At 32.8% G+C, this 18894-nt stretch overlaps 3 protein-coding genes across 3 annotated transcripts; all 3 read right to left on the bottom strand.

Moving 5' to 3' along the window:
* Window positions 1-4290: 4290 nt before the first annotated feature.
* On the bottom strand, window positions 4291-6662 carry LOC123670977 (attacin-B-like). The gene is made up of 3 exons (XM_045604587.1): window positions 6470-6662; window positions 4750-4931; window positions 4291-4658 (listed from the first exon to the last, which is right to left on the bottom strand). The coding sequence occupies exons 1-3, from the start codon at window positions 6595-6597 to the stop codon at window positions 4456-4458; spliced, it is 513 nt and encodes a 170-aa protein (XP_045460543.1). The 5' UTR covers window positions 6598-6662; the 3' UTR covers window positions 4291-4455.
* Window positions 6663-10384: 3722 nt separating this feature from the next.
* On the bottom strand, window positions 10385-13420 carry LOC123670971 (attacin-B-like). The gene is made up of 3 exons (XM_045604581.1): window positions 13156-13420; window positions 10791-10972; window positions 10385-10719 (listed from the first exon to the last, which is right to left on the bottom strand). The coding sequence occupies exons 1-3, from the start codon at window positions 13356-13358 to the stop codon at window positions 10517-10519; spliced, it is 588 nt and encodes a 195-aa protein (XP_045460537.1). The 5' UTR covers window positions 13359-13420; the 3' UTR covers window positions 10385-10516.
* A 3263-nt stretch (window positions 13421-16683) lies between these two features.
* LOC123670972 (attacin-B-like) lies at window positions 16684-17862 on the bottom strand. Its single transcript, XM_045604582.1, has 3 exons — window positions 17667-17862; window positions 17091-17272; window positions 16684-16999 (listed from the first exon to the last, which is right to left on the bottom strand). Exons 1-3 carry the CDS (start codon window positions 17792-17794, stop codon window positions 16797-16799), a joined length of 513 nt encoding a protein of 170 aa, XP_045460538.1. The 5' UTR covers window positions 17795-17862; the 3' UTR covers window positions 16684-16796.
* Window positions 17863-18894: the final 1032 nt, after the last annotated feature.

Here is an 18894-nt window from a genome sequence, read left to right as displayed (position 1 = left end):
TACATAATGTCATTCAGATAGTTTTTTACTGCTTTTGTATAAAAATCACAAAGGTCTTCATACTAGTGCATTGCAACTGACTCAAGGACAGAAAAGTAGAGACAGATAAATCTTTTTTTATCTAGTTATAGGCACCTACCTGCGACCTTATACATCTACCTTTATCTATTATTTTGAAAGGAAGAGGGGGGAATGTGATAAGATTTGAGATGTGATACAACTATTTTACAGGTCACGAGTCGCCAATGGTGAGCTCTTTATCTCAACGACGTTTTGTGCAAGCCCTAGGATGACAAATGGCCACCAATGATTTATTTCACTTCAAATATTTCAGGCAAGATTGCATATTGCAAATGCACGTTTTTATTTCTAAAATTTATGGAGAGAATAGCTCTGATGGGGGGCACAATAGGCCCTTAAGTTCAACTTGATTTTTTTCAATGGAATGATATATTTTTTATTACAAACTATTATACTTCAAAAAACAAAAATAGTAACTTTAGTTTAAAACTTTTTTTCATCGGATTTCAAAATGTCGAAATGAATTTTATTTGAACGATAGCAGGAATATCGATTCAGAGGCGATGTAATGAATTATTTATTACAAGAATCGATTTGAATATTAAATGAGATGATATGAAATTAATAAAAACATTGTCATTATCAAAATTTTCTAATTTCTTCCCAACCAAATTTAGTTCAGTACTTTGAAATTCGATGAAAAAAATTTGGAACAAAAATTATTTTCTACATTTTTTGTAAAGAATAAGAATCTGCACTAAAAAACATCAATTTCCATCCAAAAAAATCGAGTTGATCTTGAAAAAACCTCGAATTCAAAATCAAGGTCAAAAATGATATGTTCATTTTATGTCCTCCTTGATACCTAACAATTTTTATTTGAAAAATTTTTTCCTAAATTTATTTTTTGAGATAATTCAATGTCTCAAGTTGAATGCCGAACTCTTTATAATAAAAATGAGGGTAATAATTATTTTATTGCGATTTGATAATGAATGATGAATTTTTCGGAAATCCGATTTCTGACTGCTGTAATCGGGAAAAATAATCCGCGAATACAATAATTATTAAATTGATTAAAATTAATGAAAAAATCAACCAGTTCAATACTTCAAAATACTTCACAACTCCGCTTTTCCCCAGAATTGTTGAATTATTAATTTTCGACTAATTTTCTCGTGGAATATTCATGTCGAATACCACTCGAAATTAAATTTGTATTAGTAGGTATTTAGTATTCCCAATTTCTAATATTTCTATATTCAAGTTTGTTGCTTTCCGGCAATTTCGGTCATGAAATTTTTTTCAAACTTCGAAATTGCCAAGCAAAAAGCTCTCAAAAAAGAACCGAGAAATTTTCCCGGATAAATTTATCTCTACATTAAACTCTTTAGAACATGCTATGAGTATCACAAACGTTAAGAACTACCGATCTCAGATATTAATTGGAGTCGTAGCTGCACTCTTCCTCCTAGCAATGACCATTTTCAATCGGTAAAATATTATCACCGTTCATCACAATTATCTAATCTAATTATAATTATTCAGGTGACAAAAATTTAGAATAATGAATTGATTCGGCTGGCATTCATTGGAAACTAATTTGATATTCGATGAATTGAATTTTCTAATACATTCTTGATCAGGTATATGTAACATATGTAGGTAAAATTAATATAAAATAATGCCTTTGCTCAAAACGTAATACAATCTCACAGAAAATTAACTCAATAAAACACCAATTTGAACATTTATGTTAGTTTTAACCCAACCACCAAACTTCATTGCACTAGTTCATTAAATAATCAGTTTTTTCAATGAGTATGGTATAGTTGAAAAACAACATAATTAACAGCAAATTTAAGTATAAAACGCTCACCTTGTCTGCTTAGGAGCCAACCAAAAAGGAGATTCAACGACATATACGGTTTCAGCTACAAAAACAAATATTCCAAAAAAGATGAATAAAACTTTTAACATCATGTTGATTCAATTTAACAGTTAATTAACTATAGAATAAAATTTTAGACTGAAGAAGACGACCATTCAGCACTAGAGACGTTTGTAGCAATGGTGAATGCCTAAATGGTAAGTGCCGTTTGTTGTATTTTTAAGATATTTCAAATATTTTGCCTTGTTTCTCATTTGTCAGAAACAGGTAGAAATGGTAAAATGTCAGTAATGGTGTAGGCGCCCTCAGACGCCAGTTATTTGGCTGAAATTTGGATCATCTTTGACAGGTAGCAGATAACAAAGATTTATAAAATCGCTATTTGAAAACCTGATATGTATTGGAATGCAAAGCTTTCTATATTTTCTTCATGTTGGAGAAACTTGAATTTATACTGTATTTACTGTATCAGAAATATAAGTACAAATACGAATAAAAATTTGATAAATTGCTGAAAAATGAATTATGATTCTCCATAATTATTTTGTTTATTTATTGAATTCTTTGCAAACACCATGTGGACAATATTTACATGTTAAGTTAGAACTACAGAAAAAATAACAGAGAACCAAAAACAAAAACATCTAAGTATAAAACATTAAGTTTAAGTTTTACAAAATCTAGGGCAAGGCCTTTATGTTTTAGAGACTAGTACCTATGCAATAAATGTATTTGGACCTCATCGTTCTCATCAAGTATTTCATTAGACACTTGATAATTTTATTGAAAGATGCTATACTCGTTGGTCTACACTAAAAATTTTATGAAATACATACCGGCAAGTATACTCGGCCACCTAAAATTTTGCTGAAGTTCGTTGACCAAGAACTTCCGTAATTTTTCATTGATTTCAATTATTTCTATGCCAAACTCAAGATAAATTCTTTGGTATTAAAACAAACTCCAGAAAAAATTTCCAAAAATGTTGATAGCTTATGTATACAGGCTGAAAAAATCCATGTTTTTGTAGTCCAATTCCTTAACACCCTGTGGAATAGTTGTAGAGTTTACGCTCAGTTTTTTACAGATACCATCCTTTTCTCCATCTTTCTGTTTTTATTTCACAGGTATACGTTTTGAAAAAAAGCCTGGAATATTATAAACACGTCAAGATTTATTGAGAGGTTTGCCGACTCCACTATATCTGAACGAGTCGCATATAAAAAAGGTTCTGTTATGGTATGGGCCGGAATAAGAAAAGCAGCACGTACCAAATTATTTATTTATTGAAAACGGAGCTCTAAATGCTCAACGTTATATACAAGAAGTTCTTCTGTGCGCTGTAGTTCCCTATGCTTCATTTGTTGGAGATGACTTAATTTTAATGCACGACAATGCAATACCGCATATAGCGAATATTGTTAACTAATATTTGGATGAGGTTGATATCCAATGATTAGAATGACCTGCCTGTAGCCCGGATCTGAATCCGATTGAATTTCTCTGGGATAAATTTCAAAGGAACATTCGTCGTCGTCCTATACTACCAAAAACTCTTGAAGAGCTGCGGTTTGCGTTGCAATCTGAATATGATGCAATTTCTCAAGATCGCATTATTTGTTTTATCAATTCGATGTCTCGGCGATTGCGTGCAGTTTTTTCTGCTAGAAGTGGGCATACGAAATATGGAAAAATGCCAATTATGTTTTTCTTTTTATTTCAAATTACTGATGAATATTGAAACATTATCAATTCAATGTTTTCCCTGAAACAATTCCAAGCTTTTATTTGAATACGTGTATCTTTGAAAAAATCAGGATATCTGAGTGAAATAAAGAATGAAAGATGAGGAAAAGGATGGTCTTTGTAATAAAAAGAGCGTAAACTCTACAAATTTCGCAACCTGTTCCACAGGGTGATAAAAAATTGGACTTTAAATACATGTTTTTTTAACTCTGTATAGATAAGCTTTCAAAGCATTTGGAAAACTTTTCTGTAATTTGTTTTAATACCAAAAAATGTATTTGGTGCAGAAACAATTGAAATCGATGAAATATTACAAAAGTTCTTGGTCAACGAACAGTAAAATTTTATTGTAAGATGAAATTTAATTTCAGGCTTGTTACTGAATATATTTATTGTTTACGATATGAACTGTCATTTGATAGGCAACGTTTCGGGCAGTGCCCTTTTTCAAGCCTGTAAAATATATGAAACACAAACTTAGTAAACATCACAATGGAACTAACAACAATCGAACAAGTATATAATATAGGTAAATTTTTTATATTGAATAGTGATTTAATTCATTAGAATCAATTTCACATTCGAGAAATTGATGAAAAGGAATTCATAATATGAATTAATAGGAGTATGCGTTAAGTAATAAAATTTCATTATATTGGAGAAACAATACATTATATTTCAAGTTGATGATTGCCATTCCTTAATACAATGAACAGTTTTTGTCAGTGTATTGTTGATTTTACAAATATTTCAATAAATGGAGACTCCCATATTTGAAACTATTTTTCAGACTAATATCAAAATCTGTGTGAAAATTGTAGCCCTCCTCCATAATTGGGCCTTCCAGTACCCCATGGACCTCCATAATGTCTGTCGTAGTTAGCATAAGCATCTACTCTTGTGTTTCCATCGTTAGATCTCCACAAATTGGCATTTCCTGTAGCAGAGAAATCGGTTCCAAAACCACGAGTGTTAGAAGCACCCAAATTTATTCCAGAACCTGAAGGAAAATAGATAAAATTACAATAAATATTATTGAGTTATCTATTCAGAGTATTTTTAATAATAACCGAAATAAAACATGTAAGTACCTGATGGTTTATGTTCATAGCCAAGACCTCCTCCTAATGTTGTTGGACCAGTTGGCTTGAATTGTTTGGAAACAAAACCTCCTCCACTAACTAGATGTTTGTCGTTTTCAAAAATAGTTCCCTTATGTCCCAAAGTCACCTGTGTACCTCCTGGATTCTTTTTGATATCTACAGATGTTTGTCTGAAATATTCAAGAAATTAATATTCCAATTAGGAACACTGCAAAATTTTCCTAGTTTTCTGCTAATACTAATAATAATAATAATAAGAAGCCTTTATTTCCAACAGGTAATGGTACCCAATTCCAGGAAATCAAAAACAACAATCAATAATAATTTATAAATAAAAAAATCAATGCTATTTCATTAACGTAATCCAATAAAACAATAAAAATTAAGAGATAAACAGCCCATATAGACCCCAACAGACAGTTTTCAGGCACCGGAAAAAAACTAATACAAGAAATAAATGGAAATTAAATACAATATAACGTCATGAGTGATCATCTTAACTTTAGATGTTTTCATTTAAAAACAAATCACAGATATAATCTAGAGATGGAGAATGCAGATCACATCTATCTGCTAATATTGTATCCACTCAATATTTGAGTATCATATTCGTATTAGATACAGGGTGTTACCAAATAAGTGCAAAGGTTTTCAGGAGCGCATCCTTGTCGAAAATGAAAAGCAATCTTTCACGTAAGCAAAATTTCTCGGGCCTTCCTTTGTAAAGGTATATTTAAAAAATGAGAAAACTGAATTGCTGAGAATTGCTGAAAAGTTGAAGAAATTGTATTTTGTGATTACGTTCCACAAAAAGAAAACGTAAAGTCCTATTAAATTTTTTTATTCCATTTACAGAATGTAAATGAATAATATTCATAGGAAGCCTTGGTGAAACATATCATCAATGCCGTTCCTCCAACTTTCCAGCTATTTCAAGAAGAAATTAAAAAAAAAAAAATCACTTTTAGATGCATGTCACATTTCGAGAAAAGGCTTAAGAGCTTTTGTTCACACTTATTCGGTAATGCACTAAAACGGATGATTAAAAACAATTTTGAAAATGTTACTCTTGACAACGGGTTACATCGATATAATGAAAAAATTTTTCAAGCAGAGTCGTCATCAAATTTTTCAGGCATAATCAAATATCAAATATTGAAATAACTAAGTGATGGAATAATATGATAAAGGGCCAGCGCGAGTGATTTTGGCACCTGAAACAATGTATTTTTCGGCGCCCCTGCTCAAAAAGCATCAATAACAACAGCACCTGCTCCGATGATAATACTGAACTTTTTTTTTTCCGATGAATAATATTGCAATCGTGCGTGAAAAAAATTAAATTCTAGTAAATGAAGAATATTGAACGCCGATGAATAATGCGTAAGTACTATATTTGATTTTCATATCCACATAACACGATTACCTATCACACCACAAGATACAAAAGGCGGTAAAGGCAAGTGAAATTTATTAGGAAAACGGTTTTTTTTTACTGTTTTGCCCCTAACATCGGCCTTCATATGAAGAATTAGTGGACGAAGAGATGTCAAGCTTTTGCTATACCTAACTGGAAGTTGAATAATAAAGAAAATATTTAAGCCAGAAAGTGTTCCTACATTCCAAAACTTATGTCAATTTCATTTTTAACTGAATTCCATGCGGTTCTTCAAAAACGCCTTATGATTAAACGTTCATAAGTACTCACCTTCGTTGTCGTTGAAGAGGCATTGGAACCATGAGATACTCTGAACCAAACTGATCTTCAACGAGATACGTGTCACCAGCAGCCAATGATAATACCCCAAACAGGAAAAATATACCCTTCAACATCATACTGATATAACTGTTAGAACACAAGTCTGTTTACGATAGAATCAAATTGTCGAACTGAAGCAATTGAACAACCATTCAACATTTTATATATTTTTGAGGAAGAAATAATGGACTGACTCGATTTGTTGGGATTTACCTTTTTCCATCCTTATCAATGAATTGCGGTTAATATTACATCTCTGGACTACGGGGGTACCACAATTCGATTAGGGTCAACGAAGGTTATCTCTTTTATTGTTAATTTTCTATTTCGTCCGTGCTTCAACAATCCACTCAAGGTAGGTATAATATATAGCAATAAATATGAGGTATTTTCAATTGTTCATTTGAAATAGTGAGAAAAGTAAAAATCCCCGATTTTGTTCGTATAATAATAATTTTTATTATTTATTGATCATTTAAGACGTGATAACGTATTTAGGACATGTACGAGTAAGATAACAAATTGGTTTCTTCATTAAGTAACTAGTGAGAAACACAACAATTTTATCTACATAGTGCAACTTTGCTTCAGCCGTTTTTTTCCGGAATTCGAGGCTTCATTGTAAAAAACTGGTTATACTTTTATGATGCAAAGTATTGTCCATAGCTGGTCACTACTTTCTTCCATTTTTCGGGCAGCGTAGGAATCCCGCGTTGAAAAAACTGGTCATCTTTTAAAGCGATCCACGAATCGATACAATTTTTTACTTCTTCCTAAGGCCGGAAGTGCTGGCCATTGATCGAAATAAGTGATATTCCGAGGAATGAATGTCTGGAGAATACGGCGGGTGAGGTAGGACTTCCCATTTCAACGTTTCCAAGTATATCTTGATCACTTTCATAACATGGGATCGAACATTGTCATGCTGTAAACTCGCTTTATCATATCTCTCGTTGTATTGCGGCCGTTTTTCTTTCAATGCTCGGCGCAAACACATTAATTGCGTTCGATATCGATAGCATGTGATTATTTCAGTTGGTTTAACACTACGCCAAGCGAGGGAGGATTTACGGTGGAGGGGGTGTAATGGGGGTAATTACCTCCCATGAATATCGAAACCCTGAAAAAAAGTTAATCAACGTGGTGCACACAAAACATTTCCTGCAATAATTTCAAATTGGTAATTTCCCAAATTTTGGAAATTATTGGTTTTGAATCGTTACTACCAACCCCCCCCCCTATGAAAAAGAGCTATATCCGCCCTTAACGCCAAGCTGGCCCTATCAAATACTGAGCACGACTTTGGAACCGTGAATATTCGGTTAGGCCATCGACGTGGAAGCAGAACTGAGATATTCCCATGATTTTCTGCACTTGGGATTATCGTAATGAACCTATTTTTCGTCTCCAGTAACAATGCTATGCAGAAATCTCTTCCGTCTTCACCTTGCAAGCAGCTGTACACAAGCAAACGTATGCCGTTCGACATCTCTCGGCTTCAACTCGTACGGCATCCAATTTCCTTATTTCTGAATCATTCCTATGATTTTCAGGCATTTTGAAATGCCTTGTTGCGTCACTCTTAATGATCCTGCCAATTTTTGTTGCGTTTGACACGAGTAATGATCAAGTAATGCCTCCAATTCAGCATCTTCGAAAACTTTCTCTCTACCTTCTCTTCCACCGCTATGCTGGTCTTCAATGTCAAAATCACCGTTCCTGGAGCGTTGAAACCACTTTCGGCACTTTCTTTCACTAAAAGCGACCTCACCATTGGTTTTTGAGATCATTCGATGAGCAGCAGCCGTAGATTTTTTTCATATTAAAGCAGAAAATTAAAACCTCCCGCGAATTTGACGAGAATTTTGCTAGTAAGATGACATGTTTAATCAAGAATAACTTTATGATGCAGACACAAATGGACTAATATTTCGATGGCGTTATATTTACAAATACCTAAGCTCATTGTATGACATCTACGATCTATTTATTTCGACTACCACTTACCGCTACATCCATTTATTGCAAAACGGTGGAAGCAAGGTTGTATAATAATAAAGGACCAAGCACCTGAATGTATGAAAAATGATTAGGGATTTATTTCGAATGTTAGTATTGTTTTTGGTAGACCTTTATACTCTTAATAAGAAAAGCTGATCAGAAGACTCTGATCAATGCTGATCAAGTTAGGGGAGTTCAAGTAGACATACCATAAAAGCGACAAATATAATATTATCATAAATTTTGAACTCTAGAACATACTTGAATGATTTTTTCGCTACTTTGCAGCTAAAAGGCTCTTCTCCATTGATCGCTAAGGTTTTTTCGATTTATTAGTGGTATTGATCATCATCTTCACTTATAAGTTACAAGACTTGACGGAAAACGTTGCTGCTTAGCTGTTATTATTCGTTTATTATTTGATTATTATTATTCGAATATTAAAGGTTAACAAATATAATAACACCATTCTTCAATGCCACACTATCAAGCAAGTCTCTGTGCTCTGAAGCGGGAATCAGCCAGTATCATCATACTTCGACTACAAAGTTGATATAGGTAACTTTGTTCCTTTTTGATCATTTATTTTTTTCATCAAATCAAAGGTTTTGCAATGTGTTTCTTGCTGAATTCTTCTATTCTATTCTGGGTTTTTCCTTACGAGAATTGATAAAGGTAACTTTGTTCCTTTTTGATCATTTATTTTTTTCATCAAATCAAAGGTTTTGCAATGTGTTTCTTGCTGAATGCTTCTATTCTATTCTGGGTTTTTCGTTACGAGAATTGTGTAGATTTTTCAGTACTTCAATATAGTTTCATCATCTTAATTTTTCTTTCATAGCTTTTTTTCTTTTAACATCCATTGGGGATGTTGCATGTAAGGATAGCTTCAAGCTATATGTCGCCCATGGTTTATAATAATAAGAATAATATAATAAATTTCTTTATTTGCAGAAGTATGACATAACATATAATTATTTGAAAAAATATAACACAAAAAAAAATAACGTCTACAAACTGGAGCTTAAGGCAGTAATAACTGAATTGAAATTAAGCTCCAAATTCACACAAACTGTTATTCCCACAAGTTCCCCCAATATTCCATGCACTAAATAAAAAAAAAAAGAGAACATTCAATCATACCTATTGCACCTCACACTTATGTATATTTTTTTTCTGAATAAAGACGATTATTATTATTATTATTATTTATTTTGTTTACAGACAAAAAGACGGAGAAGCATCATTCAATTTCATCACGACTTCTTCCCTTTATTTTTCTAAGAAGAAATTTTTCTGATATAGAATAATATGCGTTTTTCTTTCAAAGCCATAATAACTGAATCCTCGATTGCAGGACCTATATAAGTACTTGAAGAGCCATAAATCTGTAGAATAGCAGCTTACAGACAGTCGGAAGACCATTGAATATCTGTTTGTGTTAAAGCCAGTGCCGGCGTTAGGGATTAAACAGTGAAGCGACAGTTTCAAGCGCCTCTATTTGAGGGGCGACATTTCGGCCCAGTTTGCTAGCCGTCTCTTCATATTTCATTCTTCATGCTCTAGATAGAAATAATAATACAATGATACGAGATTTTCTTGAATGATTCTCAAAGGTCATCATCCTAGAGTATAAACCGAAATACTTTCCAATAAATCCAATAAATGATGATGTATTGAATAGATGAAATATGAATATTCACTTGAAGTCTGTGTTATTATATGCTTTTGCTGTTTCAAAATGAATGCTGTTGTAATGTTTCTTCACTGGTTTGGTTCACAGTACAACATAACATAATGTTGAATGTTGGAATAGTGTAAGGTAAAAACTGGTTGTTTTAAATTCAAAAAATTAAAAAGAAAGACGTTGATTAATGTAATTTATTAATTCTCTTATGGTCTAGGTTGGTTCAAATTGAATAATGGCAGTTTTCACAGAGAGATCAATAACAACATACTTTCAAATTTTACGCTATTTCTTAATTAATAGCTAATTTAAAAATCATGTGATACTTGTATCCCTCCTCCATAATTAGGATGGCCTGTACCCCATGGGCCACCATAATGTCTATCGTAGTTGGCATAGGCATCTACTCTTGTATTTCCATCTCGAGATTTCCACAAATTGGCATTTCCTAAGGCAGAAAAGTCTGTTCCAGCTCCACGAGTGTTAGAAGCGCTTAGGTTTATTCCAGAATCTGTAATTGAAAGAGTATTAAATGTCTTTCTAGTTCTTCTTTTCTTATTTAAATTGAACTGAAATAAGCACCTGATGGTTTATATTCATAGCTAACACCTCCTCCTAATGCTGTTGGACCAGTTGGCTTGAATTGTTTGGAAACGAAACCTTCTCCACTAACTAGATGTTTGTCATTTTCGAAAATAACTCCTTTATGTCCCAAAGTCACCTGCGTACCTTGTGGGTTTTTGTTAACATCCACAGTGGTTTGTCTGAAAAAATCAAATTGAAATGAATGACGTGGCGTTTTGCTTGTTTTTCATTAGATACCATTTTTACATGTCCCCAACATGGTTAGATTACGTTGTCGGATTGAGATATATTTTCAAATCCACAATTTTGCAATATCATTATGAATGTATACTATATTGAATGAAATATATTTATTTGAGTAATTTCCGATTAAATATGCAAATTCGAATATTTGGAATCCGAAATTTCTTCTAATTGTCGAATTTATAATAAGCAGAATATTTATTATTTTCTGTATCTACCTGCTGAAATCCAAGGTTTGGCTACTTTTGCTCTCCTTGTGTCATCGGTTGTTTCACGTCGTTTGACGCGCTTGAAGTTTGTTTCTGTTTACTGAATTTCTGATATATTGAGATATATATTTCAATATATTTTGAGTTAATATGAAACAGCGATGCACTATGAGACATAAGAAGTGCGTTCTTTGTGTTCAACTCGCGAATTGAGTGAAATATCGTATCACAGATATGTTTTCATTTCCGCGCGCTTCATATCAAATTAGATAGTTCATGTTGAGGACAAAATTTGCTCACTGAAAATGACATATCAACACAAAATTTTGTACAAAGTTTGGAAATGCTATTTTTTTTTCGTGGATTCCGAGGTCAGGGAAATATTAATGACATTTTTTTCGAAATTCTTCATTAACTTTTTATGGTTCTACTCGATAACATGAAATTTTACTTGGGGCTTGAAACTGTTGATATTGTCATTCTTCTTCCAAATGCGAATTCTCACCCTGATCGAATCGGCAATTTTGAAACAAACAGGAAACAACATTTTGAACATCTATTATTTATGGAACCTCAAGTCGGATTATCCCAATCAACGAACTCAACCTCGACATTCGGGATCCAAACCTACCCTAACAGTTTCCAGATATCTTCCGTTCGAAAGTTATCGAACCAGCCGGACAGACAGATCATTTGAGACTATTTCCGACTCAAAATTATACATTATACAAAATTATATATTATTTATTATACAATATTTTCAATTATGTTCTTGTACAGGGTGGGCAAATTTCGATGTTTTAGCACTACAACTTTTAAACCAGATGAGATAGACAAAATCTGATACCCCATTCTCGGTCTCTTTTTCTGAGAAACCAACAAGGGTAGTATTCATTTTTGGCCACCTTCTTTTGTTTTCGAGTTATAAGCGAAAATTGGAAAAATGGCGATATCGAAAAACATTTATATCTCCGTTGATATTGATGATAGAGCTCTGAAATTTAAACATTATACAGGCACTTTTTTACGTAGAATCCAGTGGCGTGCTCGTCTTTTCAAAAGGGTTTTTAATTACGAAGCTATGATCCAAAGTTATATTTTTTCAAATAGGAACACTACATTTTTGTGTCATTTTCTGAAAGCTTGATTTTTCCTGATTTCAAAAATATATAACATCGTATGATTCGGATCAATATAAATAATAGAAAATGGCCAAAAACCTCTTTTCACCTAAGAGTCTCAATATTTCTATGATTTCAACTGTGGATGAACACAGAAAAATTGAGCTTTCTATAACAAGAGCAGTGTCCTTCCGTCAATCTGATTATTTCTATGCTTTTCACTTATTTCTACAAAATTCGAATCTAGATATTTTTTATAAATTTTTTATCTAAAAATTGATTTGGAAATAACGGAGAAACCACAAGATCAAATTCTTCTCTGGATTCTACGTAAAAAAGTGCCTGTATAATGTTTTAATTTCAGAGCTCTATCATCAGTATTAGCGGAGATATAAATGTTTTTCGATATCGCCATTTTTCCAATTTTCGCTTATAACTCGAAAACAAAAGAAGGTGGCCAAAAATGAATACTACCCTTGTTAGTTTCTCAGAAAAAGAGGCCGAGAATGGGGTATCAGATTTTGTCTCCTCTGGTTTAAAAGTTGTAGTGCTAAAACATCGAAATTTGCCCACCCTGTACAAGGGGGGCTTATCAAAAGGAAGTTCCAGCTCTGACTTTTATGGTTTATTAGATTGAAGAATAAATCAAATTTTTGAGCTAAGATTTAAATTAGTACCAAATGAGACATGATAATCTGAAGGGGTCGGTAATATAGTTAAACAGAATCAATTATTGTAGAATTAGAAACAATAACTGATTTCTACATTATTGAAAAATAAAATACCCACCTTCGTTGTCGCTGAAGAGGCAATGGAACCATGAGATACTCTGATCCAAACTGATCTTCAACGAGATACGTATCGCCAGCAGCCAATGCTAATACTCCAAAAAGGAAAAATACACCCTTCAACATCATACTGATAGCACTGTTAGAACACAAGTCTGTTAACGATAGAATCAAATTCTCGAACTGAATCAACTGAACAACCATTCAACATTTTATATGTTTTCGAGGAAGAAAAAATGGCCAGACTCGATTCGTTGGGATTTACCCTTTTCCCCATCAATGAGTTGCGGTAACACTACATCTCTGGACCTCTGGTCCTAATACAATTCGATCAAGGTTAGTAAAGGTTATCTCATTGTTTATTTCTCATTTCGTTTGGCTTTGTTAGGACAGGGGACTTCACATATCATTCCTTTGCGATTGATGAGATGGTATTATTATTTTCTTCGAAGGTCATTGAAAATGAAATTCAATCAGGAATGCCGCCAGGACCGGCATATCGGACATTTTGCCGGGGCACAAAGTCAGTTAACAAAACAAGACATAATTTTTGATATAAAAATGTTTTCTCAGTGATAGCACCCTTTGTAGTAAAATTTGAAAGATGGCAAGCGCCAATTCCATTGAAGAAATCAAATAAGTTTAGTTATGAAAATACAAAAAGGGACTAACCTGCACCTTTAACAACTTCGTCATCTTTTTACTACAAAGCATCCCACTTTTAAACAATGAAGGGCATTTTTTGATGAAATCGACAAAACATCCTTTGAAAAATTTGAGAAGGTGATTTTGAATTTTAAAATACGATTTCATATAAAACGTAAAAGATGACAGAGGTTATTAACAGAGGCTCCTTCGAAAAAAACTCAAGAACTGCAATTCGAAAGCGCTAAAATATATGTACTGGGTGCACCCTACCATTGACGCTCTATTATGGTTAATCGCTGAAATTTGCGTTTTTTTTTTTGACACAGTACCATCTCCCTTAGAGCTACATTGTCAAAGTGTTTCGAAATATACAGGGTGTACAGAAAAATTGTAAATGGTCATGTTTTTTCTCACGAAACACCTTATGTTGTATTGAAATTTCAGATTGTATGGAATAAATGGACCCAATATGCTTAAACCTTAAGGTTTTTGAGATATTTCGATTTTTCCTAAATTGAATGGTCTTTGGAAAAACCTCATAACTTTTAACTAATCATTTCGAATGAGATTCAGAAAGTAAATACTAGAAGACTGGAGGTAAGTACTGATGAATTCTTGATAATCATGGAGAACTCTACTGGGTGTTCATAATGAGACGATTCATTGATTACTTATTCAAACGTTAATATCAGGCTTATTCTAAATGGCATACTAAATATCATGTATTTCATTTTGTATTAGGTAGCAAATTCTATTATCTTTGATAAATTCTGTACCATATGAGAAAATGAAATGTAGGGTGTGCCATTTGAAGTATACTCAATAATTCGAATAAATCAACAATCCGTTTTTCTATTCACTTTCAAAATTTGATTCAAACACTTCATTTCGAAGGGTTAGGTTTTCTCAGTAACTCTTCAATTTATGAAATATAGAAATATCTCAAAAACGATATATTTTGAATATTTAATGATAAATGATTGTTCTACAGCGCTCTCAGCTGCCAAAAACAATTTTTTTTTGGTAATTACAAAAGATTTCAATTCAATAGCAGCCAATGAGGGTACAGTTAGGCAATTAGGGCGGCAAAATTTTATTTTTTGGATTTATCATTAGCTTTTGATAGCCTCTCCTGGGATCATTATCGATAAATGTCACAACATGGGATTCAGGGGTATATTTCTAACATGAATTTGAAGTTATCTAGAAAATGGAGCTATACTTGTAAAGGTTGATAGCTCTATCGCGTAATGAAAAAAATATTAATTCGGGCGTACCTCAGGGTTCTGTATTGAGGCCTCTTCCTCTCCTATTATTCATTAATGACTCACCTGTAAATTTGAATAACATGTTTTTGTTGTCATCTGTTAACACTGATTTCAATCTTCTAATAAACATATTGAGATTGGTCTACTAGGCTGATGATATCTGATACCTTAGTGGTGATTAGCTTCAAGACTATCGAAGAATTGCCTTGTCAACTCTTGTTACAGTGTTTTGTAGATTGGTGTCGTCAAAATAACATAATGATCAATATCAGTAAAACAGAATATATTCACTTTTAAAATAGAAATGATGATTCCATCGATCAACTTCAAGGTACATATTTGGATTTCATTATAGAAGCTAAGCAAAGTGCAAGATTTTTGCACCATAACTTGAAGTGCTGCACGTATGTCCATTCTGTATGCAAAAAAACGAAAAAGCTCCTTCTATGCTATAAGTAGAAATAGTTATTTAGTTAGAAATACTCTTCCCTTAAATTTTGTACAGCCTCATTTCTTATAATATTATGTTATGGGTAAACTCATCCGATGTTGGTAGAGTTTTCATAGCTTCATAGCGATTTCTGCGGGTGATGTTCAATATTACACCTCGAAATTCGAGCAGTCTTTTTTTCAAGAAAAAGAAGAATATTTCGACTGTTGCATCAATATATTTATCCTCAGTTGCCTTTTATATGCTAAAGAAGGGAATGAAAACCATACAAATACTTAAGATCTTAGTATTTCATAGCTATTGCCGAGGCTATTGCACTAGAAATGATGTCCATCCCGAAGCACAAGATACAAGATACTTCGAAAAGTCTCCTTTATATCAATGAATGTATGAAACTTTTTAAACATCTTCCAAGAAGTGTACAGGTACAGGTACAGCCTCTAGGTCCCAAGGAATTTAAGAAAATAGTTGAGGAAAAATTGTTAGAAAAATGTTACCCGGTTAGCGAATATTTTTCAGATAAATTGTAATTTTTCATTGATTATATGACTTGTCCTGTACATGTAAAATTACAGATTCGCTTTACAGAGATCAATTTCGGTTCTAAATTTACCTTTTTTCCATATTTTTTTGTAATTGACAGAATAAACGATTGTCTCTGGTAGTGTGTACCCTTTTTCACAGGGTATTAGGGATTGAGTGGATGTACAGATTATACAATGACACACTGAACAATGGACATTGCCTTGTGATTGTAAATGCAATTTGTCTTTTGTTGCTATGATTCTTTTTCATACTTGAGATGAATATTATTATTATGAGTACTTTCCGCCGACATGAAACGTTTGAGATATGCTGTGTGTACAAAATGACCTAATTTGTCGATGACAATTAGATTTCGCTCCATAATAACGTGCAATTTCATGAAGAGAATGGTGCTAGAATTTTTGATGAACCATGGCGTCCGTATCCACGAATCATCAATGTATTGTTATTTGACTAGAAAGAAGCTATCAAACAAATTGTGACGAATGAACTAAAACCTGTTTTTTAGATGCAAATCAGGATTGGATTGATGAATGGATCAAGCACATCTATATAAGTGAGTCATTTCAGGTCAGATGAATGTTTTTTTTTTCAGTAGATGAAAACAATTTTTTACAATTACAATTTATTGCTGTCTAAGTTTATTCAACTTAATTTATGGCAGTTTTTACGGAACAATCAATAAATAGTTACAAACTAACAAATTTAAAACTATTTTTCAGACTTATATCAAAATCTGTGTGAAAATTGTAATCCACCTCCATAATTCGGCCTTCCAGTACCCCATGGTCCTCCATAATGTCTACCGTAGTTAGCATAGGCATCTAATCTTGTGTTTCCATTGTTAGATCTCCACAAATTGGCGTTTCCTGTAGCAGAAAAGTCGGTTCCAAAACCACGAGTGTTAGAAGCGCCCAAATTTATTCCAGAACCTGAAGGAGAATAGATTAAGTTACAATAAATATCTTTCAGTTATCTATTCAAAGTATTTCTAATAATAACCGAAATAAAACATGTAAGTACCTGATGGTTTATGTTCATAGCCAAGACCTCCTCCTAATGTTGTTGGACCAGTTGGCCTAAATTGTTTGGAAACGAAACCTCCTCCACTAACTAGATGTTTGTCATTTTCAAAAATAGTTCCTTTATGTCCCAAAGTCACCTGTGTACCTCCTGGGTTCTTGTTGATGTCAACAGATGTTTGTCTGAAATATTCAAATATAAATGAAAATATATTTTTTTTCCATAGGTTTATTAATTTCATGTTACCAAGTTTCTTGTCTATATATATTTTGAAAGAAAACGTCTTGTGAAGCGAAAAAATTGAACATGTATTCAGCAAAATATTCAAAAATTCATTTGTATTTCATCTACGAACTATTCGAAATGATGATTACTTTCTTCAATATGGTGGCACAATTACAATAGGATATTTAAAATGTTTTTTAGTTGAAGGTAGGTCAATCGAAACCAAGGTGATACCCTTAAGCTCAATGATACTGAATTTCTGATTTTGTAGCGATAGAATACAAATGAATAGAATCTCTCACTGTTCTTTCTCAACAGTAGGTATATATGATTAAAAAATTAAATTCTCACCTTCGTTGTCGCTGGAGAGGCATTGGAACCATGAGATACTCTGAACCAAACTGATCTTCAACGAGATATGTCTCACCAGCAGCCAATGCAAATATTCCAAAAAGGAAAAATACACCCTTCAACATCATACTGATAGAATTGTTAAAACACAAGTCTGTGAACGATTGAATGAAATTTTCGAACTGAAGCAATTGGACAACCATTCAACATTTTATATGTTTTCGAGGAAGAAATTGACTCAATTTATTGGGATTCACCTTTTTCCATCCTTATCAATGAGATGCGATTAACAAAACATCTCTGAACGAATCTGTGGTACTACAACAATTCGATCAGGGTCAGTGAAGGTTATCTGTCTCATTATTCATTTCTTATTCCATTCCTTCTTTTCTTAGACGAGGGACTTTACATTTCACTCTGCTATATTTCGCAACTAATGAGGTAGTTTTATTGTTTCCTTCGAAAGGTCGGGAAAAAATAAAATCAATTTTGTATATGGAAACATTTGACCTGAGATTTGAATTGAGTAGGTCAAGAATTTTATGTGATCTATCGTTGGATTATTGAATATTGTATTCTAACGGAATAATGGTCAATGAAAGTTAATTTCTTCTTTTTGAATCTTTGTGCTAATCAATGGCTTACCTAGATATGAGCTATGGGGATAAAAAGAAAAAAATGTTTATTCGTTTCCGAAGACTTTTAAATTTACAGGCACTTCATGAGATTGGTTTTCAATTCGAGTGGTTCACTTTCACTTCAGAATCTTATTAATTTTTAACCGATTGTTTATTTTTGTCATCAATTCGGCATTTATAGCCCGTAAGTAAATAATTATTATGCCTACGACAGTCAGATCAGAAGATCAAGCCCTTTGATAAAACCGCTGGTTGATGAATTCGTTGACTTAATTTTTACACAATAAAATTATTGAGCGTTGTGCCTTATAATAGACATTCCTCCCTTAGCACTCCCCCCCTCCCTTGGGTACGCCACTGGTGCTAATCACATCGATTTGTTCCAGGTCACTTCCAGTATCACCCTTTTAGTAACAAGCATCAGAATTTTGATTATGATAATTATTATACCAAAAAAGAATTGTCGAGTATTTGTATCTGAATTACTTATGTGTAATTGATCAAAATCCTAGTTAAGTAGTACTTTTTCAAGAAATAACATTAGAACATACTTGGAATATTCAATAATTATTGAGTTTGACAAGATTTGT

The sequence above is a fragment of the Harmonia axyridis genome, chromosome 1 (genome assembly GCF_914767665.1).
Source record: "Harmonia axyridis chromosome 1, icHarAxyr1.1, whole genome shotgun sequence".
NCBI classification, from domain to species: domain Eukaryota; kingdom Metazoa; phylum Arthropoda; class Insecta; order Coleoptera; family Coccinellidae; genus Harmonia; species Harmonia axyridis.
Note: the sequence above shows the minus strand (reverse complement) of the source record. Positions and strands in the feature narration are given on the sequence as shown.

Coding starts and splice junctions, on each gene's coding strand:
- LOC123670977 (XM_045604587.1), bottom strand. CDS start 6,597: ATGATGTTGAAGGGTATATTTTTCCTGTTTGGGGTATTATCATTGGCT. Junction 4,932..6,469: donor CCTCTTCAACGACAACGAAG/GTGAGTACTTAT, acceptor TGAATATTTCAG/ACAAACATCTGTAGATATCA. Junction 4,659..4,749: donor CTATGAACATAAACCATCAG/GTACTTACATGT, acceptor ATTTTCCTTCAG/GTTCTGGAATAAATTTGGGT.
- LOC123670971 (XM_045604581.1), bottom strand. CDS start 13,358: ATGGTTGTTCAGTTGATTCAGTTCGAGAATTTGATTCTATCGTTAACA. Junction 10,973..13,155: donor CCTCTTCAGCGACAACGAAG/GTGGGTATTTTA, acceptor TGATTTTTTCAG/ACAAACCACTGTGGATGTTA. Junction 10,720..10,790: donor CTATGAATATAAACCATCAG/GTGCTTATTTCA, acceptor TTTCAATTACAG/ATTCTGGAATAAACCTAAGC.
- LOC123670972 (XM_045604582.1), bottom strand. CDS start 17,794: ATGATGTTGAAGGGTGTATTTTTCCTTTTTGGAATATTTGCATTGGCT. Junction 17,273..17,666: donor CCTCTCCAGCGACAACGAAG/GTGAGAATTTAA, acceptor TGAATATTTCAG/ACAAACATCTGTTGACATCA. Junction 17,000..17,090: donor CTATGAACATAAACCATCAG/GTACTTACATGT, acceptor ATTCTCCTTCAG/GTTCTGGAATAAATTTGGGC.